Source organism: Botryllus schlosseri, chromosome 2, assembly GCF_051294905.1.
Source record: "Botryllus schlosseri isolate E-star chromosome 2, Bs_hap1, whole genome shotgun sequence".
In the NCBI taxonomy this organism is placed as follows: Eukaryota; Metazoa; Chordata; class Ascidiacea; order Stolidobranchia; family Styelidae; genus Botryllus; species Botryllus schlosseri.
The window spans coordinates 30889595-30915762 of NC_137237.1; the positions used below are offsets into that span (position 1 = coordinate 30889595).

General features: G+C 41.9%; 2 protein-coding genes across 4 annotated transcripts in view; both read right to left on the reverse strand.

Moving 5' to 3' along the window:
- Window positions 1–9295: 9295 nt before the first annotated feature.
- LOC145457556 (uncharacterized) overlaps window positions 9296–26168 on the reverse strand; it is a 32655-nt gene continuing 15782 nt past the window's right edge. The window contains exons 2-6 of one of the 3 annotated variants that reach the window (XM_080335781.1): window positions 20638–20801; window positions 17966–18063; window positions 17487–17668; window positions 16159–16313; window positions 9296–13158 (exon numbers count right to left, since the gene is read on the reverse strand). In XM_080335781.1, coding sequence (XP_080191907.1) covers window positions 11408–13158; window positions 16159–16313; window positions 17487–17668; window positions 17966–18063; window positions 20638–20788 — 2337 coding nt within the window. In that variant the 5' untranslated portion in view covers window positions 20789–20801 and the 3' untranslated portion in view covers window positions 9296–11407. The other 2 variants (XM_080335792.1, XM_080335787.1) reach the window with 2 other exon arrangements.
- LOC145457546 (uncharacterized) lies at window positions 20800–25506 on the reverse strand. Its single transcript, XM_080335769.1, has one exon. It carries the CDS (start codon window positions 25251–25253, stop codon window positions 22788–22790), a length of 2466 nt encoding a protein of 821 aa, XP_080191895.1. The 5' UTR covers window positions 25254–25506; the 3' UTR covers window positions 20800–22787.

The window sequence follows — 26168 nt, forward strand, 5'->3', positions numbered from 1 at the left end:
TGCTAAAAATGTCAAATTACAATTACAATTACAATTACTGTTAAACATGTAATTAATTACAATTACAATTACCGTTAAACATGTAATTGATTCGGTAGAGAGGTGTTCTTCGACAGCCGTAGCGACGTAATTAGCAACAATCTCAAGCTATTCAGTATTCATGTTTCATTCATGATACGTAGAATACCCCTTAATTAAAAAAACTCGAACGTATTCGAACTATTCCTAATCATGAGTACTGAAAACTACAAACACAGAAAAATGTTTCAAGCGACCGTTAACAACCAAAAGTTTGAGAGACTAACAGCGAATAGGCTACAGGACAGTCAAAGAAATGTAATCAAACGATTAGGCCAGTGGTTCTCAACCTGGGGCGCGGGTGGCTCTCAGGGGGGGCGCGAGAAATTGACAAAGTCTGTATGAATTCTCACTAAACTTGTGTTTCACAACCATTCGGAGAAGACGATTGTTGAAGACGAAACTTATTTCGTATTCAAGTAAGCTCGCCAAATTCAAACTCCAGCAGTCGCGTTCAACGGAGTATATAAGGCTGATTTCAACTTCATTTGAGCAAATTTTTGATGTTCTTTGAAGATGTAGAGCAATTATCACGTGTAAATCATTCGTTACTTCATAGCTTTGGCAGTAGCCTAAAGCTCGGTGCGCTGGGTAGCTGTTGTTAATAGCTGGCGAACTGCACTGCTTAAGACAGACTTAGATTCAATATGGGTTGCCCGGTTTCGCCCTCAATTAGGCTACCCTAAATCAACACAGTTTAATTCAATTCCAAAACTGATCAAATTTAGCATGGCCGGACAGAACGACGCAGTGCTCTCTGTAGTCACTACCAGCATTAGGGTTAGTCTCAGTGAAACCTACCATGAAATAAATTGATGTCCCGTTCAATGTTTTTTGCTATTTTTGAATAAGTTTGGGAAATTTTTCAGAAACTCAACAACTCAACAACTGGAACGCGGATTCAAACTTGGCGTAATATATACCATATGTATACTATTAGATAAGGGATGGGCGACACCTAATTCAATTAGTATGTATTGGCGGCCGTCGACATGAAAATTGAAATTACGAATTCCCTCCCGAATTTTTAAGAGATTTTAATTATTCTTGAAATTTTCTTCGCGCTCCGCGCAATTCATCGTTACAACATTTTTCGATTTTAATATAGTAGCACCCTTTTAAATCTCAGCCGGAATCGGAATCGTGTGCCCTCACGAAAGAAATTTGTTTATGGTACATTTGGGTGATTCCAATATATTTCCACAATTTCCACTACCAATAGGCCTACATTCGATAATCCTGATGGGAGGTCAAGAAATAACAGCATGCAACTAAGTAACTAATAACAATTGGCCCACCCGAAGATGCATTATCATTTATAACTTGCCCTAAATTTTCGAAAGCACTCCCTCCATAAACTTTACCGGTGAATCTGATCACATGGGCTGAGAAAGGATAAATATTTGATAGTAATATGTGATACTGCTACTATTACGGAATTCATTCGTGAATCTGAAAAATTTTCGCGCTCTGCGCGACAATATGCAATCCCAGCAACTATTCATAACATTGCCACTTCCGATTTCGGTGCGTACAATAGGCCGTTGCAAAAAGTAGAATAGACCGAAGTTCACCGGGAATGGATATGGACAGATTAACACAGGTATTTTGCGTCCGGTTAGTTCATTACGGCTATGCCCTGGAATGCGGCCCTAGGCTACACAAGTAATCGAAATGCGGCCGTGATTAGCAAAAAGGTTGCCCACCACTGTATTAGATGATGTGCTCTTTTTGACATGACGATAAGTGCATGGGGGGGGGGGGTCAGGGGGGCGCAGATTATTTGAACATCGCCAAGGGGGGCGCATCTCCAAAAAGGTTGAGAACCGCTGGATTAGGCTATTCAGAGCTGAGTGAGGATAATGAAATCTAATTGGTAAGGCGTCAGCGATAAGGATGATACCGCTAAGATGTGTAAAATTACAGTAAATGCAAAAGGAAAGAACCTCCTGATAACGAAGAATTACAACATTTTGGTTCGCACTTACATTTTCACTTGCTCGGAAAGTGTTAGATTGCATTTGATGAACTATAGGGTGTGAAAATTTCTGGCCCCGGTCAATTTGGCCAAGATTGGTGGTAAGATTGGGTTAACATCTCAACAAATGCGTGATCAAGTTTGATGAAGCCTTGGTTGGAAACTTGAATGTCTTTTTGCAATTGTTGCAGCAAGCGTCGGTACTGGTCAGAGATTTAAAAATAAAACTCTGACCGTGGTGTAGGAAAGGGTTCAGCACAGGTTTCAGAAGAGCTGATTTGCTGCTGATCCATTTTTGAAATATCAAGATTTAGTTTAGCCCACTGGTTCTCTAACTTTTTTAGACACGCCCCCCTTTATGACAGTGAAATATTTCGTGTCCCCCTTATCGTCATATCACACAAAGGAACCAGAATGTTAGCAATCCTTACAGATAGTTTGATGGTATGGAAGGTTATGACTGTTGATGAGAGAATTCTCCAATATGAAATTCCGACTATACACAGAGCAATAATTATAAAATAGAGGTGAATCGCGCCAAGCACGGAAAAATTTCAGTTTACCGGAGCTTCGCGCCCCCCTTCAGATGCTTTCACGCCGCCCAAGGGGGCACGCCCGCCAGTTTGACAACCACTGGTTTAGCCTATATTGAAATTCACAAAGTGTTCCGCGTTGCCACTGGAGTATGGGAAACAGTTTAACATGGCTGAATTATCTAGTTATAACGCGGCACGCATAGAACACCGATGTAAATAGGCTAATTATTACAGGTGGCGACTGTGTACTAAGGCCTTGCGGCCTTGCGGCCCCTCGTCGTCATCCTGGTCCGTACCGGATTTTCACTGGTATGACGAATAAATGATTGATTGATTATTTTATGTTGTGATTGTCAGGTTTCCATAACAATGTAATTGAAATTGTAATTGAGCAAATTTTTTATCAAATTACAATTACAATCACAATTACACAAAATGTAAATGCTTCAATTACAATTACATGAAAAAATGTAATTAATTACATTCAGCTCAATTACAAATTACAAGTGATCCAACTCTGCCCCTGACTGCATTCCTGGCTGTATGAATAGACGTCGTATAGGCCTATATAACTTATATGTATATTGAAAAAGAATGATACTACGGGTAATGTGATACCTAAAAAGGTTCTGGTTCGTGCAAACGCGAACCTTTTTGAAAGGTGATATGTGACGTCATATTCTAACGCTACATTTCCGTGAAGTAATTCAGTCAAATCCGGTTAATTCGGACAGTTTGATTCCACTTACTTTTGGCCGAATTAAGCGGAAAATCGATAGTCGTTCGTAAAGGCAAACAACGCTTTCAAAATACTGTACTGTGGCGTAATAAATTAATTACATCTGGGTATACTGCTGTGATTGGAATAGATCCTATAAAACGCAAAATAGTTATAATTCAGGTTCGTTGCAGTGTACAGTATTTTCGATACCATACTATTCAACAAATACTGCATATTGCGATACTACGGTGTAAGACACGCACATACGGTTCAAACAGTACTTTTTGATTTTCCCACTAGTGCAACTAACCGCTGAACTGTCAGGGATGCGTCTTTATTTTTTCTTCCCTCACTTTAGTGAGCAATTTCGAATTTTCTCCTCAACTTTTTTGTCCCAATCTTTTTTACAGGATACACGCAATTGGACCCAATCAAAAGCTAGCACGGGTTCGTGACCTTCAAAATTTCCTGCAAACATTGTGACGAGAGACGCACGAGACAACAGAGCCGTGCATTAAAAATGCCAAGACGGGGAAATTTCAGTGACATCAACCCCACTGGATCAATGACTAGGTTTTTCAATGAATCGTGATTCATAGAACTGCGTAGCGTGGAGCTGTTGGTTTCATACATGTACTGTACGTACATTTAAGGAAGTTTGTTTTCTTTCGACACAGAATAAATTCCAGGAGATTGATATCCAGACACATTTATATTATCTTCTTTTACTTTTCATTCAGTGTGCATGCCCCTTTTTTTATATCGGTTAGGCCAGATGGGTGCCTGATTTCAAAGACTACTCAAAGTTGTTTCGACACCTTCCTATCTTCCATTGTATCGCAGTCTTGGGGTGTAGCCTATATAAATGATGAAATTATTAGCAATAAATTGAATTGAATTGAGATAGAACCGCTGAAAACCACAGATAAAATGTTTCGAGCGACATCTGGAGTCAGTGTTTCCATTTCTCGGAGAATAATGTAACACATGAACGATAATCAACTATATATCCCTTAACTCAGCGTGCCGGATCAATATATCTTGTGTGACTGCGTTGTTATAATCCGAATAAACAGATCGGTTATCATATCCGCATCACGCCACTTTATTGGTCGGCTATTCTTCTTACTACCACTAGCACTAGCAGTGAACTGAACATAGAATTGCCAGCAACGTTGCAGCATAACCTATTTTGCACTTTACGCGGTCTGTATAAACCTGGCTCTATCACGCGTTCATTAGGGACTCGTGAAACTCTCACAAGTTGCTTCCTGAAAAACTATATATGTATCCTAATCGTGAAATTTGATAGGCACGAGTCGCACGAGCAGTTATTTTAGATATAGGCTACGCAACCTCCTGCCTCTAGTCTGCATTGCAATTGCGCGATTAGGATGATTGATGTCGACCCGGTTGTCTAATTGGAACTTTTAGACTCATCATGTAGGTCAGGGGTGGGCAACCTGCGGCCGTAGAAGGAAATTTGTGCGGCCGTGACGCGCAAGCCCAATTTAATTAGTTTGTGTTGGCGGCCGTCGACAGGCAAATTAAATTTACGAATTGACTCCCGAATTTTGAGAGATTATACTTAATCTTGAAATTTTTTTCGCGCTGTGCGCGATTCAATGCTATACTTCATTTTTTGATTTTAATATAGTAGCGCCCTTTGCAATGTGTACAGATGCGAACAGCAGAGGGAAACGATGCGCCTCATTTAGAAATACTAACTTGGAATCGTGTGCTTCTCACGAAAGGAATTTGTTTGTGGTACGTTTAGGCGATTCCAATATATTTCCACTATAGCCTACCGACACTCCCGAAGGGAGATCAAGAAATAACAGCATGCAACAAAGTGACAAGTAACAATTGGCCCACCCGAAGATGCATCATCATGTGCAATTTGCTCTAAATTTTCGAACACACTACCGCCATCAACTCCACCGGTGAATCTGATCGCGTGGGCTGATAAAGGATAAACATTTGATGGTAATACGTGAAACCAGGGCTGTGGAGTCGGTAAACTTACCACCGACTCCAACTCCGACTCCGACTCACCACATTTTCAATGGACCGACTCCGGCTCTGACTCCGACTCCTGAGTCTTTAAACCTATCGACTCCGACAGTATTAGCAATTTACTTCGAAAATTATATGCCACAGTGACGGTTAAATGACTGTCATATTACCATTAAACACAGGACCGTAATTGCCGCACCACAAACCCCCCAATTAGGGGGGGGGCGAGCTCGAAGGGTTACTAAAATTATTTCGTGAATTAGCATAAATTATAGAGTATTTTTTAAAAATTTATGAAACTTTTTAAAATAATTTTCGCGCTGGGCGCGATTTCAATTTGCCAAGTATCTTGATTTTGTGGTAGGCTACTCTTACCCCAAGAACACATACGCAAGATTTATAGAAATGGGCATATCGGCATTGGCCATTACCGGGCCACAATGCACCAAGACATATGAAGTTTCAGGCCATGTAACAAGCAACTCCAAGAAGTGTACCGGAACGATCGACAGCGAGAAAACCTTGGCCGAAAAGGACTGCCCTTATGCTGACCGAAAACTTCGTTATAGACACAAAATACATATAGGTTTAATTAGGCACCTAAATGACTGGCGTCGATGTTCCTGTCTTGGCAATCTGAACCTCACAAGACTAATACAATCCCGCCGGGAAAAATTATATGCCAGTGAAGAAATACCAATTTGAAATCGTGTGTGTCTTTTAGTTTAGTAGCCTACGTTTGGGCGATTCTATATTTTTGATATGGCAGACAGGAGGTCACGAAATAACATCATGTCACGGGGTCATACCAACGGGCTACCTACCTACAGTTTCCATAACACCTCACTCAGCTCTACCGGTAACTCTGATTACGTGAGCAGAAAGGACAAGAAATTGATAGCAATATATATGCAATTCCCGATCTTATTGACCGATTTTATCATGAATTATCGAAAATTTTCGCGCTTGGCGCTGGCTCATTAAACAGTAGCCCTACGTCTAATTACGTGGCAAAAGCGAGCAACGTGATTGGGGGTAGGTTTATCACCCTATATGGGAGCCCAAGACCCAAGTTTTTTTTTTGGTGGGGGGGGGGGCTGACGGAGTACTGTTTCGTTCCTGCCAACGGGTATACGCCCCAAGATGTTTAATTGTTATTGAGGGGTCCTACCTTTTTCAAACACACCTCACTCAGCTCTAACGGTAAATCTGATTACGTGAGCAGAGAGAGGATAAAAATTGATAGCAGTAGGCTATGTATGCAATTCCCGATGATATTGACCGATTCAATCATGAATTATAGAATTTTTTCGCGCTTTTTCGCGTGCAAGCGAGATAAGCTGACTCAGCTAACGGCCTTACTATCACTCGCCTTTCTAAATATCCTTCCTTTTTCATATTTTATCAGTTTTATAATATGGTCTCTCTGATAACCTATCATGTATGAATCATTCAAGCACGACATAGATCCCATCCTGTATCATTAAAATATAGATAAAACAATCGAAGTGTCGCTCTTGTGTATGAGTCAGCAACTAATACCGAGATGCATCTTACTAATTTTCTCATTACACACTGTACTGATTACAAGCACACGCACTCTCAGTACTAATAGACATTGGTCATTAACGAAATTTAGGAAGTAGTCAAATAGCATATGTTTAGTCTACATGCACTTAGTCAATGTTCAATGACTAGGTCTAGGACTTGCAATCTTTCGACCCAAGCCGCTAAGCTACACATCAAATATTTTTTAATTTTGTCAAGCGGGAAGTAGCGTTTGGTTATATTTACATCAATTTTACAACCAGGCGATATATTTGCTCTGTCACAATACCATGGTATAATTCCAAAAATTGCATCAACTAGTGACTGCATCGTGGCGAATATGCATATTGCTTCTTCATCTATGCAACTGAATTGTAATTTGCAAATAATGTCCAATTTTATCTATGTCAGGGGTGGCCAACCTTTTCGGCCAAAGGGTCACATGAGAATTGCGAACCATTGCACGGAATGTTGATAACCTTTTTTAGTCGTCCGATAGGAACGAACCGAATTAGTAAATATTGAAAACAAGACTTATATGACTATACTTTAAAATTGATAACAATTATGTCATGAAAACTCCGTGTGCAACTGTACAGTGTGCACTGTGCAGTGTGCAGTCATGCCTCGGTCGCGCGAAGCACGAAATTTTTTCAAAGGTAACGAATGAATTCGATCTATAAATATATATTACTTGCATGTATTGGGGGTCGCCTCTGTATAGCAATGGGCTCATTTGGCAAGGACAGGATTATTTGGCGTTTTAGACATAGCAATATCGACGGTTTCGGTGAACATGCCTCTGTCATTTTGTGCAAATTTTTCATCGCTGACGATCTCGCATCGAGCGCACAAGCGACGTCGCATGTTGGACGACACGTTATCACCTGATTGCGAGTATAGGTGGACTCAATTCTGTAAATTACGCGTATTTATAATTTCCAAGAGGGGTTCCAATACTAAATGCAAGAAATGTAACAATAAATCATGCGAAATGCTAGAAAAATTTCAAGTCAAATACATCTGCTACGGAATATTCTACTTTATGGCCTGCTGGCCAGTGGCCATATACGAAGGTATGCGATGAATGTGGCTGGCCCCTGGTTACGCCAATGCGTCGAAATTGATGTTTTGGTCATCATCAACTTTCGCGGTCAGGCTCATCAAATTTTGGTTGGCCTTGCAGTTTTACCTGATGCTATATCTAATTTCGAGAATTACGTCGCAGGCCACACAAAACCTTCTCGCGGGCCACATTTGGCCTGCGGGGCACGGTTTGGCCGCCCCCGATCTGTATCGTTACTAATAACAGTGATTAATGGTACATAAAAAGTTGTCACTGTTAGTAATTCAACGATACCTTTGAGAGCAATTGTTTCCATGATAAAGAAGTCGGAGTCGGAGTCAAAGTCAGGGTCATTTTCACAAACTCCGACTCCAGTCAGTATTTTTTCCACGACTCCGACTCCAGACAGTTTTCACGATTCCGACTCCATCAAGCGAAAATTAGCCAAGCTCCGACTCCGACTCCACAGCCCTGCATGAAACTACTAATAATAATGACGAAATACATATGTGATTTTCAAAAATTTTGCGCGCTTGGCACGACCATATATCTTATCCCAGTCATTATTCAAAACATGGGCACTGCTCGCTATTTTCGTGGGTAGGCTATAGTAAGCCGATATGAGAATGTAGGTTAGTCCAGAGTTAATCGGAAAGGGACAACTAAACATGGGTATTTGGCGCCTAGTTACCTCATTACGGCTTATGCACTGGAATGCGGCCGTAGGCTACATAAGTAATCGAAATGCGTCCGTGAATAGCAAAAAAACTGTTTCCTCGACTCTGCATAATAATTATGTAGGCCTGAAACGACGCTCATAGTATCCTCCACGACGACCTCACCAAACAAACTCTGCTGGTTTGCGATTTTCGTAAATCAAGAGTGCCGAAGGAGTAAATGCACACTCAAACACTGATAAAATGGATATTGTTGGAACCGCTGCTGTACGGTAAGCGAGCTAGCTAACGTGATCTTAAATACCGAATACGCTCATCTCTACTGCCGGTAGCAACTACAAATTTACAATTAAGTTTACGCAGCTAACTTCACCAAAATCCCTCGCCCAGACGAGAGTGGACATAAAAAAAGAAGCAAACCATCAGTCTTAAGTACAGAGGTCTGCAACGAGTACTTCTATTTCAAAGTAATCAAATCGGCGTGACCTACTCTTTCAAGTCGTTATGTTTTAAACTTGTTGCGGAGATAATCTTGCAATCTCTACGGTCGCATCCGATTATAACTGCAAATTATGCGAACACACGTGCAAATGTGCCTTTCGAACCTACCTGAACACTTCGACACTTACTATACAACTGCAACTGTCTGTAACATTTGCAATGCACACCGAGACATTTCCATGATGAAACTTGTTTTTTTTTTGTAAAAAGGGTGATCGGAGTTTTTAATTCTGTATCAGAAATTACACTGTCACGAAAAAAATCAACTTGCTCAATAAAACGCTGCGATTCAATTAGATACACATTATCCTCGCAGTAATGATTTTAGTCAGAAACGCAGGCTGTATGAGGTTGTAGTGCGAAATACTGCCTCTGACACAACTCGAAATGACCAGTCACGTATACTCAATACTCATATAGGATAGGATCAATCAGTCTGTGGCTAAGCCGTTGCATACCTAACAAGCATAAGCGGCAGTCCACAGACACGATGGTGCTAGCAATAAGGAAAAAATAGTTCGAACTCAAAGTATTTGGTATATTCAAGATAAACTGTGAGACTGTCCCAATTGCGACAGTACGCGAACTGTTTACAGATTTAATAGATCAATCTTAATCTGACCGTCAACCACTTAAGTGTCATCGGAAAAATCCTATCAACAAGAGGCTAGAATTTTTAAAAAATGTCTTCGCCTGTGTGTGGGGTTGCACTATGACGCCACAAAGTGAAATAAAAACCGCGGGAGCGTCTCGGCCTAGAGGTCGATGGTCCTGGTGGAAAATATCGAATTATGACTGCCGAGAGTAGGAGCTGTGCTTCAGACTGTACATTGGAAACATGATAAAGGATTTCATCTCTGAATAGGACGAAATAAAAAGAGCCCAGCGAACAGAGACGCGTCGTTTCGCGTTCACAAACTCATCCAAGTGGCGCGTAGCAAGTAAATGAAATTTAGGCCTCCTGATGGAACGGCAAATTCGCCATTACAGCCGGCAAAATCACATCTCGATGCATCAAAATTTGGGAGACATCGAATATAACGTTGTTAACGAGGCGGATAATGAAAAACTTTGAAACCAATGTTAGAGAGTGGGCGCAATGATTCGATTCCAGTTTTGATTCAAATGATTCCAGTCGGACAGTGTGAGCCAATTGGTTTTCAAGTACTGAATTTATATTCCTCTTCCGACTGAGATTCAATATTTCAAAGAGAATCATCACACCACACAGCATCCAAAATATGAGGCGAAGAGCTACACATGCACGTAAATACGGCATTTCTTAGAAGTAGAAGCTGTGATCGACCTGCAACATTGTCACAATGCGTCATCTTCTATTTATGGTAGACACATTGGTAATTATTTGTGATCAATATTCCATGTTTCATCTTGTCAAATTTTTTCTGTTGATAAGACATCGCGACAAGCGAGAACTCAACTCAAAGATTAGTACACGATTAGTACACTTTGCCAAGCCCTAGTTGTTTGTCAATGACATCCGATATCGAATAAAATCAATGGAAACTAAGCAGACGATAGCATCTTGTCGGAATTAAAGATTTACTGAATGCGCTTCAAGAATTGCGCGTAGAGGCACTGAAACTAAAATGCTCTTAACTGAGTCAAATCAAAGGTACAAGTGAAACTAGTACTATGATCATTCCCATCATCATTGGTTGCTTGAAGACTCGTAAATAGGGCTGGGCGAAATTGAGTACCAGACAAATACGAGTCGAGTATGAAACTAGAAGTCCAATCGAGCACCACGTATGATGACTTCAATTATGTACAAATTCGAAGCCACAAGGACAATAACGACGGTTACACATCAATGAAAATGATCATTCCATCGCCCATTGTGAACATGCTGCTGGTTGGTCGAAGAAATATGTCTTTTACATGAATATTCGTAGCTCTACGTTAAATATTTTGAACGCTGTGACACGACCAGGCGACGTTCCGAAAGACAAAAGAACTCAGTGGACACATACGCAATCGAGCAAGCCACACTCGAGCATATGCCTGTACCAGCTAGGGTCGAGTTTAGGGTTAGTGTGGTGTTCGGTTAAGGTTTATTTCGGGGCTAGCATTGGAATGGGGGTTACTATTGGTGTTGTAAAGTCACATGCTCAAATGCCGGGCAACCATTAGCGACAAGGAATTTGTCGATCCAAATAAATGACTCACTTTTCAACTCGAATTCGACTACTCGTGCACCTCCGCAGCCAGCCCTACTCATAATAGGCTAAAACTTGAAAAACAACCGCGGCAGACAGCGAAAAAAAATCACACAACAGAAGGAGGCTCCTCTTTGACAGGGTTCGAATCTGACTGGTCCTGACTCTTAGGGGCGGGCGCAACCCCATTCGGAACCGGGTGATGGTCACCCGACCCGTGATGCCTGTCCGGGTCTATCGCGGCGGACCGCGCCATCACAGACTGCGTTGTCAAGCCCGGGTACATCATCATCTGCTGGGTCGCGTTTGTGCCCAAAAAAGCCTGCGTCATGAGAGGGTGATGGGCGAAGGTCACGTTTGTGCTCGAAGGCCACGCCGCGGACACGCTGTTAGCCGTACCGCGTTCACTGTCAGACGGCTGGGTCAGTACAGACGGCTGCACCAAAGGCAGGCCTGGGTAAAGCCCCAACCCGCCTAGTACCTGTTGCGATTTTGCGTCGCCTCGACCAGGCACAAACATGGACTGGGCGGCCAGCATGGCCTTGTATTGAGCCAGGAAAGCGGCGGAAGGGTCAGGAAATTGCAAGCCCGAGATGATCGGGTTCATCGATTTCGTAGCGTCCGAATTCTCGCTGATTTTCGGCACCTCGTCAGTCATGGTCCGGCACTGTTGCTGGGCCAGCATGGTTTTATAAATCATAGCCTGCTCGGCGAGTATAGCCTGTTGCTGCGCCAGGGCTGCTCCTGCACCGGGAAGGTGCTGAAAGTGCGGGTTCACTAGGTACGCGGCAGGGTCGGCCATTAACGGCACCTGGGGCTGCATGAGAGACCGCGTCAGGCTGGAAAAGGCCGCTTGCGGCCCGTTGACTGGCGGCAGTTGCAGTTCGGGCTTGCTGTCAGGCAGGGACAATATATTCGCAGGCCCCTCGCCGGATTTGGTAGCGTTTTCGTAGTGTTCAGTCGATTCTCCGTTCACCGTAGTTTCGCGTTCGTCAATCGCTGAGTCCTCTTCCACCGCCTCAACTTTAACTTGGACTGAATTCATACTTTCGTCACTGGCAGAGATCGGTGCGTTTTCATTATCCGCGGGGTCACTGGTTACTTCTGCATTTTCGTCATCGGCGACCGCAGACACTTCCTCTTTAACGGGAACGTCTATCTCCACATTCTCTTCCACTATTTGAATCTCCTCCTCCATCGTCTCCTCGTAATCTAAACTGTCGTCGTGTTCGAAAATATCAGCCCCCGTATCTACAGACGCGACAGAACTTTTCAGGCCCATGTCAACGTCATCTGTCCTATCGTTTACTGCCGTGTCATCGTCACTACCGTTGTCTATGACTTTGTACATTTCGCCATCGTTCATGGGGTCGATTTCACCTTCCGCGGACCCCGGGTTTAGGTCGACATCGGCAGTTTGACCCGCGTATCGTTCTGGGGTCATGTCAGGCGACGATTCTTGGGACTCGTCGATGATTTCGTGTTCTGAATAAGTCGAGACCTCGCTCTCCCCAAGGTTTTCGCCGCCCGCTTCCATTGTTTGGTCGGTATCGATTCTATCGTTCGCGTCGCGGTTATTTTCCTCGTTTACCGGCGATACCGGCAGTTCCGAGTCTACGTTCGTACCCACCTCGACTTTGACGACATTGCGTTCAGTTTTCTCGGCGGTACCTAAAACCTTATCGGCAGCGTAGCCGCTGTCTTCCTTAGTCCGTTGTTTGTTGTCGCGGGCATTTTGCGCCTGTTTTTTGTAGTGTTCGGCGTCTTTGCGCGATTCGTTGAGCTGCTGTTGGAGGAGTTGGATCGTGCTCTGCATGCCTTCGACCTCTTCGTCGAGTTGGATCACGAATTCGTTCAGCTCTGGGAAGAAAACGATTAAGATTCCATTACCGCGTTCTTCACAATATTGTGGCAAACAAAAAACGAACGTTGATATATTGCAAGGCTGTGGAGTGTGAGTCTTGATAGCTTTACCGCCGACTCATGATATTTTCAAGACTTAGGGCGGAGATAATAAAGTTGGATTAGCAATAAAGTCGATTATCGCGTTCATCAGGAGTTATCAACTCGGGATTAAGGAAGCCGGTTGATGGCAGCGCATATAGTTACTGTTAATATCATGATTTAACGAACCGGAACAAACTATAGATAAAATTATCTATATAAACTGCGTACACCGCGAGGCGTACCATTCCTACACACAAATATTTTCGATAATGACCGTGCCGATTGTCTCATAGGTAATGGCTTCACTAAACAATCAACGAATTATGTACCCGCCATTGCAGAGCGATATCAATATTCTATGATCCATTTCTTAGCTGTACCGTATGAATTGAACCCGACTTTCATTTCGCGATGATGATAATTCGACCTATTACAGTGGCAGCAGGCTGCTGTTTCATTAACAAATTGACAACTGACCGCATATAACGCATTTTCACATTATGATGCAACAGATAACGCCACTTTATTGAAAACTCTGGACACCTCGACTAACCATAGCGCGTAACCTTTTCCAACTTTATGCGTCACGATTAGCAGTTTTTAATCACATGATTAGCATTCTCCCGGATCAGCTAACTTTATTATCTCCGCCTAAAATGCGTCCAGATTGGCAGTTTTTAATCACATGATTAGCATTCTTTCGGATCAGCTAACTTTATTATCTCCGCCCTTAGATGCTGACATTCCTGTAAATCTACTCAGACAATGATACGTTGACCGCATTTAGATATTATTTCCAAGTAAATCCATGTATTTACGAAGATCCTTCTACGTATTTCTGCAACCGCAACAAAAATTTTATAGTGACATTTGAGAGCCTGAAAATTTGGTTCAATTTAAAAGCAGTTGGATATGGAGTCAGAGCATTTCAAGAAACTCTGAACTTCAACCAGTGATGTGTTTCCCTGACCTTCGAATCCACAACCCTCGTTAGCCTATATGCAATATGCATTTGACGAATTTGGTTAACTGCATTTACTGACGTTCGTTCCTGACCAGTGAGTCAAAAAGCTTCGAATGGAATAAATTTAGCAGTATGATTATATTATTTGTAGAGGTATTGAATTTTTGTAGCAGAAGCCTAATAAAATACTTTCAAATTCAGGCGGAATCCATAACCGAACCTAGCCAATGCCCGGGGGTACCAGGGTTGTGCCCCCTTTTTTACTCACGGGTCGGATACAAATAATGCGATGAAATCAAGGGTCGCGAATAGACTCTACTAGAAGTTGCAACGAATATCATCTCAGTAAGAAATGTTAACGGCGATGGCGCGTCTTGTCAATAGAAAAATAAGTAGTACTTGTAGGCAAATAGTCTTACACCTTATAGTTTTTTTTATCCTTACTTTGTTATGTTTTTATCAATTGGGAGGAAGCGCCAGTTGGTGAAACAAAAACCAACTACATATCAGGCTTTGATTTCGCATCACCTTCTAAATTCAGTATTGAGGTAAAATCACAGCAGGGAGAATCCTCCATACCTTGCAATGTTTTGTTTTTCAAAACCCATCAATGTGATTGACGAAGTATGCATAGGATATGGACAGGACATGTCAATAACACCAGAATATAGGCTATACATTCTGTTTGTGCACATGAATATTTGAACAAAGATTATTCGATATTTTTCAATTTCACCGACGAGTCTCGCCACGGCCGTCGTCAATTACTATTGAGATGGCATTGTAGAGGCAACTGCTAGGAAACCAATGCACGGCCGGGCCGCTGTTTCACTGAATGATTTGTATATGGTTCACTATTCAAAAATGGTTGACAATGCACACCCCTGGCACAATGCATTAGGTTAGCGAGTCCATTCTTTTATAGATCAATTTGATACATTCATTACTAATAAAAGGATATCACAGTGTGAGCCAGTATCCATTTATATTATTCCGTCAGTTACTACATACCGCAACCAATATTCAACATTGGAAAGGGAAAAAAAATTTGCTAAATTGATCCACAACACTTCCTGATTGCCACACGGATTTGCGGACCTGGATCTTTGGATTGAATTCCCAGATTTGTACAAGAGATCTTGAAAATATTACACGACATTTTAATGAATCTGTGTCATGAGGACAGGAATTATTAATGGTAAATCCGAATCTTGTATTGGATTCAAGGCTTGAAACAAACTGCAAAACTGAATTGATTTTACATCAAGCTTGAACCCAAGCCTATATTTAATTCAGTCGGGACACATAAAATTTCAGAATTATTTGAAATCTCTAGGAAGCCATACTCATACCGGTTAACACAGTGGTTTCCAACCTCTTTCCATTCACATACCATTTTATGCAGTACTCGCGTGCCACCTACAAGTTGCGTGCGCCAAAGGCGGTCAAAAATGTTTCCACCGTTTTGAGCTGCCGCGGGCCGCAAAACAGAAAATAAACGGATATTTGAAGGTGCAGTAGCCTATATGATTTATGTAGTGGATCAATTTGGAATTCTTGTGGTCAAATATATTAAAACGGAATTTGGTTAGGTAAGAATCCCAATGCTCTACGACTAGATCTCTTCCCCGTAGGCTGTCATTGGTTGGATTGCCCCTACCTTACGACGACGACCTTACCATGACGACGACGGAATGAAAAAACTCAAAATCAACCTCAGTGAACTAATAACTCCCTTCGGTCGAAAAAAAAAGAATCTACTAGCGTACCAACTGGGAGACCTTCGCATACCACCGGTTGGGAACCACTTGGTTAACAGGATATGGACGTCAATGAATTGAATCCATGATTCAGATTCAAATCTGTCAAATAGACTCTCGAATATTTTAGTTAGACCACCACAAAAAGGTACGGAGGAGAATCATTTCCAGCACAGCACACAAAACAACCTTCTTGACTTTGCTTTAGATCTTCGCTGTACTTCTTCTGCAGTGCCAGCTCCGCTTCCAACTGGGCGACTTTGCCCTGGGACAGCTGCTTGCCCAGTTCTTGATTCTCGGCAATCAGAGTTCGGCAACGCGACATCAGCTTTTTCCCGGTTTGGCTACAAGAAACGCGCTACAGTCAATCTCCTATATCGGTCACAGTGCCGTATACGGCCAATGTAGAGGCCATTGTCACGGTGACAGTTTGAAGTGGGATAATAGCCACGCGGAAAAGCGGAAAAGCCACGCGGAAAAGCCACGCGGAAAAGCCACGCGCTACAGTCAATCTCCTATATCGGTCACAGTGCCGTATACGGCCAATGTAGAGGCCATTGTCACGGTGACAGTTTGAAGTGGGATAATAGCCACGCGGAAAAGCGGAAAAGCCACGCGGAAAAGCCACGCGGAATAGCCACGCGGAAAAAGATTGGTCTACTCAAAATATTTACAAAATGGTAGACTTTCAAATTCGGATCATGCTCACCACAAAAAACATTTGATTCAAGTATGCCATTGCGTCAGCCATCAGCCATTACCATTGAGTTCACTTGAAGTGGGTATCATTTTTGTCATAATTGTAAAAGCATTCCGTTGCTACCTCTAGGCAAAAAGTCGGTGATTCCAAAAATATTACGGCTTGAGGTTTGATATTGCATCTCGTGATGTTCAATAGCCGTATCTCTGACCAAACTGGCTGAAAATAGTGTGAAATTTACCGTATATGCTTAAAAAACAGTCAGCCATCCAAGAAATACAGCCGAATCATGGTATTCGATAACAGAAACAGACACCAAATGAATTCATGTCCTTTCGCAATGGCTGCGTGCCAAGCGCTATGGTTCGGTTGCGGACAAGTATTAGGTTACCTGGCGAATATTGCTAAATCAGTTACACAGTTCTAGGAGAGTGTGTTTTCAGTCATATATTCCAAAGTCAACGCCGAAATAATGGCTTGTAAGAGAAAGCAATTTCACGGTCAATGTCAGATCTGGCAGAGACAGTTTTGGCCGGGTATCGTTCTTAACACGAGTTTGCCTCGTGCGAGACACAAGAACGTTCCAAATCACCGCTCCACTTTTACCAACAAAGGCAACGCTCCGAGTTCTTGCTTGACTCGATCTGTTTGCGAATATCGAATTGTCTCCGCCGTCGGTAACTACGGCCGGCAAGTCTACTTTTACAAACGTCTACAACGGCAGACCGTTATGTAGTATGTAATCTTTCTGAAATTTCCATCGACGAAATTCCAGCACCGCCGCTACCGAAGAGTTAAGATTCCTGAATCGCTGTACCTATCTGGGGTGAATTTCCAAGCGCTCAGTTCGCTTTGGGCCTGTTCCAGTTTGTTTTTGGTCTCCTTCAGTTCGTCTATCATGCGGTCGAACAGCAGATTCACTGCGGGGTCGAGAAGCGCTTCACGCAGGCTTCTCGCGGCAATGTCTTCTTGAGATTTCTTGATGTGGGCAAGTTGAGCCTGCAACAGATCGGCAGCGGTCAGGCGATGACGCTATCCAAGTATGAATGTTGGCATTGAACAAGATGTACCGAAAGCAGAGGTAACATCATAAATTTATAATCAATTATAATAAGCAGCGATTTCTAAGACATCTCAAAACTACTTTGAGGGGTCTGTTAGCAGTTAATCGCAGGTAGCTAGTTTTGAAATAAATCTTTGTTAATTGTTAAATTGCCAGTAGATAAAACTACGTGTACTCTGTAAAAATGCAAGCAGGCCTACTTCGCTATTGACAGCTTACGAGTGGTTTCTTACCGCAAACTGCTGCAACTCCTGCTCTTTAGTTGCTAAACGCATGACCAACACGTTTTCACGACGGCTAGTTTCCGCGGCCTTTAATTTGTCGCCAGGATCTGTGAGGTGGATAGCATTAGGACACAAAATGAGACAAGAAAAGGTTGCAAGTTGCAACATAGGCCTTATTTATCGCACTAAGGTCGAGGTGTAGCCTACTGATAACAGTTATATCACACGCAATGATATGGGAATACTGAAATATATATAGGCCTACGCAGAGCGCTGAGTAAAAAGTACGTATGTATGTCCACTATTAGAGGTGAAGCAATCAATCATTTCATCATCAATCAAGTGTATAACATATAAGAAAAAGGTATTGTATGAGATCAGGAATATTGCACTTCGATGCCGATAGAAAACTTGTGTTGAGGAGCATCAGCTAAGCTGCTTACCTAAAGCTAATCGAAATATCTATGTGGGCCAGGAGTGCCAACAGGGCAGTGTTTCAAACTGTTTCCTATTACGTACCACTAATTTGTTTTTTACCATAAGGCGTACCACCAACTTGTTTTTCCTTAAACGGCGTACCACCTGAATTACTTATTATGTATATACTTGAATGTACCGGTGTTTGTTGGTTATTCCGTTAGTACTCTCACGTACCAGTTTGAGAACCACTGCAATAGGGTGGTAGGGTGGTGGACTGGTCGTCCTATCGGTAGAGAGCCTTTCAGCAGACCGAGCAGATAGCAATACTAATCACCAGTTGGTATTATCAATACGGGCGGAACAGGCTCTATATTTACTGGATTAGGTACAAAGCACAATCCAAACTAACAGCAGAAAATCTATAACAAAGGTGTCGATGCGATATATGTGCGGATTGTTTTTGTCAGCAGGCATGTCGCCTTTCAATGTACAAAATCATGCCACTGATGCAAATACAAGAACTAGACGCTGCAAGCAGTAGAAACGTTAAATAAGGCCCACATTTTGAAGTACAAAGAGAACATTAGATGAACACTAATAAATCATTTACAGCACCTGCAATACACGAAGGTTAGATTAAGGCATTATAATGGAATAAAATTTCGAAGTTTATGGTCTATCCATTGTCATTACTGTATTTGTACATGCCAAACCACGATGTGGCATAAATATGTCCGATTGACGATTGTAATGAAGCAATTCTTTTATAATACAGCAAGAATACCAACACCATTGTTGTTGCCATTTATAATGGGCCATAGGCCTTCATGTAAAAGCCTACATTACATAAGTGGAGTAATGTATTTCACAGGTTAAGTATCTGGACACAATAGGATACCAGACACTATGAATCAACTCAGCACTATCAGGTTGACATAATATCATCATAAGAAAGCACATTCCAAAACCCGAATTCAGCTCTTCAAAATCAATCACATTGCTTTCTAGGAAATGGATTGTGCTTATGGCCTCCATAAATGGAAATGATTGGAGTGAAAATGTAGAGATGTTCTCATTAAATTCAAGTGTCCGTAGCTTGCTAATAACCACAGACAGATGCATCTCATATAATAACAGACTTGTTTCAACAATGACAGCAACTATGATGATGATGGCATATGAAGTGGATGATTACCCCAAGATAGGTGAACGCAGGCAGATGAACATGCAAGTGTTAAAATTACCAATGGTGCCGATCTGCCGAACTGTGCATAAATATATTGTGAATCGATGTGGAAGAGGATTACCAATAATCAAGCTACCAACAGTAGCAGAAATATATTCACACAAACAGAAAGTTCTGTGTTGGTGCAGGCAGAGATTTTATGTAATGCAATAGCTTTTGATTCTACAATTCGATATTCTCCATTATGAAGAGATTGATATGTAAGATAGTGAAGTCATTATTCCGGTAAGAGAGCAAGCACCCCACAGACAAGTTATTGGGTAGCCTTAGCCAGTATGGCTGTCTCTAAATCACTCGACTATTTGAGTAGGCGTTGCCTACAAGCAATATCGGCATTACTGATTGACATATGTCTGGATATGAATGTGACACTGATAATATTCGAGAGGTAGCGCGTGTCACCTTGAAACCAATGGCTGATGCGGTATATCAGTAATATATAAATAGTTCAAGCAAGAATCAACAATACTGCTCACAGACACAAGGAATACCTTTTGAATTGGAAAGGGCCTAAGCAAATTTATGTTGGACTTGATTTCATTTGTGAAATTATTACTAGAGTGCATTTCAAAATGAATGTATTATTCAATTGTATATTAAGCTATCAGTAGCTTACAGAGTTCGTCTTGTGTATAATTTACTCTAGTGATGCCATTTTATTCTTGATTATTGAAGCTAGTCGATGCAATCAGTCAATAAGTTCAAACGAGTGCACTAATCTAGCCTGGCAACATTTTCAGCCAAAGCGTATAAAACGAATACTGTGAATGTGGAGAATGGAAATACGGTAATGAAGCAAAATTATGGGTTTTATGATACACTGCATCAAAAAAAAGCCGCGTATGAACAAAACATATCCAGCTCCCCTGTATTTTTTTTACGTTGGCCAAGTGTTCATTTGTACTGAGGTTTTGTTGTGTCTGTTGTGAGTCTGAACCCAACCTTATTATAATCTCTCAAATCCACAAACATGCAAACAGCTGTTTTGACACAATCATCCAGCAAAATAGCTTACCTTTATCAGAGGATTCGGATTTGGCTTGCAATTCATTGAGAAGTCCCTGCTGCTTCACGTACAGCTGTATGATTTCATCTTTGCTTATTTTACTCAATTCCTCTCCCGATAAGCGCATGCGCTTTGTGGGCGGGGACCCAATATTGTTCATAGCTAGAGCTATTCTTAACAAATATTAGGACCATTAGTAGTAGCTCCGGCGAGATCATAATTGTACAGAATTGAAAATGAAACACAATAAAAACTAGATTAAGAATTGGCATTATAAAGAATCGATATGCAACAAGAGGGCGATGCATTCCCTGGTTTCCAACTAATTATCTTACTCTCAGGAAGGAAATAATTATCTCGACACAAGCGACTAAGGTTTCAGAAACCATTCTAAATAGACGCAAGTACCAAGGCAATTCCCTACACCACAACGAGTACACTTGAAATGCAAATCATTTATTTCAATAACTTCCAATGCGTGTCAAATATAGCAACCTTTTAGAGCAATATTTCTAACCAGACAAGCGAGCAAGATAACTAGGAGTTCAACAATTACAGGTGCAGCTACTATTAATAAATAGAAGATATCATATGTATTGGTATTGATAAAACGTAACAATATGCAATTAGGCACTCTGAGAAAATGATATTCGATCATTAATATGAATCTATGCAATAGATGTTGAAACGGCTATATGAGAAAGATGGGCAAAAAGGTAAATATTGTGTTAGACAACAACATGAAATCAAATGCTAATAAAAACACACTGCTTCCTCAGTTTCTGTAAACTTCTGTAGCACCAGCCAATTGACTATTCTTCAATTCTAGTACATAAATCTGATAACTCCAAATTCGACATGCGAAATCATTATGACATGGGGATATAACATCTTTCATAGTATATTTTCAAATTTCTGTGTCGCTGGGCGTTTCGGTGAGGTTGCCGCAGCATATTCACATTAACACACATTAGTTATTATAAAAGGGTAAAATTGAAATCATGATCTATTTCAAAGATATAGGCCTATATGGCGGTAATGATGACAAAACAAATTCGACATGGGGATATCATTCCTGATAGTGGCGTACGAACGGCGTCCGATCAGGGAATATAGAGGTGTAACGTGGTAAAACCTAACCTTGTTTGCGGGGAACATTAAAATTTCTTCTTGTTCATATGCAACTTCATTTTTTTACTTCACTACAACATGTTCAAGTGCAAGATTAATAGAAATCAATTGAGTCTCGCAGCTTGATATATTAACACCAGATATTCCGAAAATAACGAATTTCGATCAATATCCCAAGGAGATAAAACCAGATGTTTACCGTAGAAGGCAAGACGCTCATGACTAATGCACACGGACTAATCTAAAACCTCAATCAATAGCCTACATTCATAAAATTCAAGGCAATAAGTATTCAAGGCGATCACGGCAATCACAAATTGAATGACTTCAAGACAAAGATACATTTCGTAGAAAACAGGTGCAGCTATGTGAATCGTACCATCAAATAGCAACAAGTTCGAGGTAAAAATAGTGCAAAGTACATGACCTTCACAATGATCAAAATGCGTTCCAGCAATTGAACAATATGGATTAAGAGCAAATGGCTTCATTTGGTTGCAGCAAGCTAAGAAAGCAGTAACAGTGACATATAAAATATGAAATGTTCTTAAATGGTCGACGCGGTATCAAGTTATAGAAACCGGACTGGATAGAAGCACCATAGCTAATGTCAGTGGAAACGAGCACTTTTAGAACCAACTATAAGCAAACTTATGGTTCAGTTTAATAAAATTTCATATTTATTTACATTAATTAGGTTAAAATGAAAAATATCAAACTCTACAAGGCATATAAGATAAAAAAGGCTAAATACTATCCCGATTGTATAGAAAAACCACTTCTCCGACCCTACACAATAAACATGGTATTTGCTAGCATGAAATCGCACCGTACCTCATATCTCTGCATCCATCTTCGACATTGTAACCTCGTGATTCAGGGGCAATTGGGCATGCACCACAGCTTCTGCGCATAGCAGAGCGGATATACATATTTCCGAGAATTGAGAACCTTGATCCATTTTGAAATATGATTATTGTAGAAATTTACATGGCCATCCACGGATTCGGATATTGTGATGGGTTATTTCACACCCAAGACTGCCCGAGGGGGGTCGACCTTTCACCGAGGTCATTTTTTTCATCATGCCCAGATCTTTTTTGGGAGGCATGCCGTGACGATCGATCACTTGAACGATGCGATCTATTCTTCAAGCCACGCCGCTCTTGGGAACCGGAGGGCGAACCTCTCGATTGATTAATTTTATCGGGCTTCGATCCGATATCGGATTTTTCCCGATCGGATTTTTTCGAATCGGATTTTTTAGGGGGCGAGGCATCGCCAGAAACGTGGCTTTGATTTCTCTCTTTTTCTCTTCCTCTTTCGTGTTTGGACGACCGCTGGGATTCCGGGGATTCGGGGTATCTTTCTTCGCGGCGATGGCGAGGTTTCGATCTTGAACTTTGTTCTGAACGGGAAGAATTTGGCGATGATTCTCTTTTTTTCTTCCTTCCTTTAGATTGCAGCAGAGATGACGTATCGTCAAACGGCGTCGGAGTATCTTCGGCGTTCTCTGGTTCGGATTTCCTGTCTTTAACGGTTTTTGATGCTGATTTCTTTTCGGAAGTTTTGCTGCGTACCGATCCTCGATTGGAAGACGTTGGGTGCGCCACGGGCGGAGAATGGGGCAAGGGCGGTGCTTTTTCATGGCTTGATACCATCAGACGCAGCTCTAGATCGTTGAAGGCAGATGATGGCGCTTCGTCCACTAATCTCTCATTGTGGACGGTGGATATGGAATCGGATATCTTCGAGGGTCGCGACCCTTGATCGACGTCAAGGCTTCGCCGATTTGCTTCATTTTCTAATTTCATCAACTCCTCATCGTGCGTCGGTAATTTTTTAAACAACTGACTACGCGGAGCGTAAAATATTTTACCGCGGTCATCGACAAAGCATTCGAGATTGCGACCGTGCTTTCGGTTCGCACGCACAACCGTGTTAAAACCGGACCGGTACTCCTTCAATTTTTCACGTCGCAGAAAAAAAATCTCGCTCGTTTCCGCCTGTTTGCACACCGTCCACTCTAACGGCAAAGGTGGGTCGATGTCGGACGTGCAACAGCAGAAAATACTCCGCATTTTCATAAACTGCGGGTATGCATTGCGCGAGTACATTCTCATTTTGTGCACAAAGAAATAATACCAGATGCACATCACGGCACCGATAAGATTCAGCAACAACTCGAATATCATCACGATATAATATTTTGTGGGCACCAACAAATCTTCTTCGTCGCGTACCGAGTGATACACACCGGGAAGCATAAAAAGCAACACATTTTCAATGATATATATGAAATAGTACCAGAATATGTAGCAATAAGGTTGCCCCAGAAACGCGTAATTTCTGGGTCTAACGTTGATGAAAATACCGACCAAACTATTGTGCAACACGCTTATAAAATCTTGGCTCAAAAACATGTAAGCTCGAAATTTATAATCCGCCTGTACCAGCTGCCTAGTCTTTTTGTGCATATCTGTCGGGTACCATAAATAAACCAAATACGCCACCAAGCATACCCAGTGTACAAACACAAAGACAAGGATATACACTTGGAAATACACGGTAAAATACACAAACACAAGAATTCGAGCTGCCAAAAATGATCCTTTATACAGGGACAGGAAGAAAATCTGGGGCCATTCTAGTCTTGTCGCGAAAACACGCGAATGGAGCAAAGTACGGTCAACCATGAGACGATCCGCTTCATTATCTTTCCTTGTTTTGTCGTATCTGACGATACCGCCGCATAAAGACAGGTATGATAACGTCGCGGAAATGTACTGCACCACGGCAGTGTTTGGGTAACGGACGATGAGGTATAAATTAATGAGTAGCTGTGGCAGAGACTCGAGCATGCTTTCTGTCAATTTCATTTTGTTGAGATGCGACAACCATTCTTCCCGTGTCAACTGTTTCCACCATGTTCTGTCGGAATTTATCGGGTAGGCAGTGTCTGCCGCGTCATCGTCGACCGGTACTTCCATAAAGGCACGACGTTCTACCGTGTTTGCCCGGTCATCTATATCTGCCAAATTTGACAATGATGCACCGCGGCTACTCATATTTAGCCGGTTGGTTTTTGGCTTCGAACGTTTATAGTCCAGCCACGCCTTCATGTAGCGGTAGGACAGTTTGAAATGATACCAAATAACAGTAAGTTGAAATGGAATGTTCAGAGCGGTTCGTAAAATTACAGTGCCCCATTTGATATTTTTTCCGTACGTCTTCACCAAAAACTGACATTCTAGAATGGCAAGCAAAATCGACGGGCCGATAATAAATCCCATCGATAATCCAAACGCTGCGTACCATTCTTGGTCATAGTACATCTTCAACGTAATAATATCGGTGACAATGTCAGCGAAATACACAATGGTGGTGCCGAACGTAAAGGCAAAATCGATGAATAACATCCATCGTTCCGGTATCGACGGAAAGCGAATGTTACAACAGCGCGTATTCTCTTTATCGTTACTCTTGGCCTCCATTGTTTCACATCAATATGAATGCATCGCGGGCGTAACCAACATGGCAAATATCTGAGAAAATAGCATGTTTTTTGCTCAACTAATGCTTCACGATATAACCTACTAGTGAGCAGGTGACTCGAAAGACTAACACCATTAGAACACGGTACTTAGAGCCCGTTATAGGCACTAGTATACTATACATCAACTATAAATGATAGAACTGAAGTAGAAATTACTTAAACCCAAAGGCCGGGTTGGAATCCTGGTAAGTTTAGCGTAATATATTTGGTATACCAAGACACTTCTGAGCGTCACACCTGTGTGTAGTCAGTAAGAATCTTGGCGCTTCTTCGATATACGCCCCAGATCGAAACAGTGTTCCCTGTGTCACCAACAAATGTTTAACATGAACACAATAAAATTTATAAACGTCAAAATAAATTGTATTTTGCCTTTGTTGTGGAAGGGGGGTGTTATGCTTGGAGGAGAGGGGGATATTAGGACTGGGGTGGGAGGATTTTAGGGCTGAGTAGAGCGGGATATTAGAGTTGGAGAGTGATGGATATTAGGGTTGTGAAAAGGGGATATTAGGGTTGGAGGAGAGGGGGATATTAGGGTTGGGGAAGGGGGATATTAGGGTTGGGGGATGGGTTTAGAGTTAGGGCTAGAGCTGGGTTGGGGTTAGATCTGGGTTAGGGTAACCAAGATTAGATTTGGGGTGAGGGACACGATATCCAGCCCTAATATCCCACACTCTCCCGACCATAATATCCCTCAACCCTAATCGTGAGGCACCCCAACCCCAACTTTGAGCCTAACCCACCTCCGACCCTAATATCCCCTTCCCAGCTCTAATCTTGGAATACCCTAACCCAACCCTAATATCCTCTTCTCCTCCAACCTTAATACCCCTCCCCCAACCCTAATCTTGGG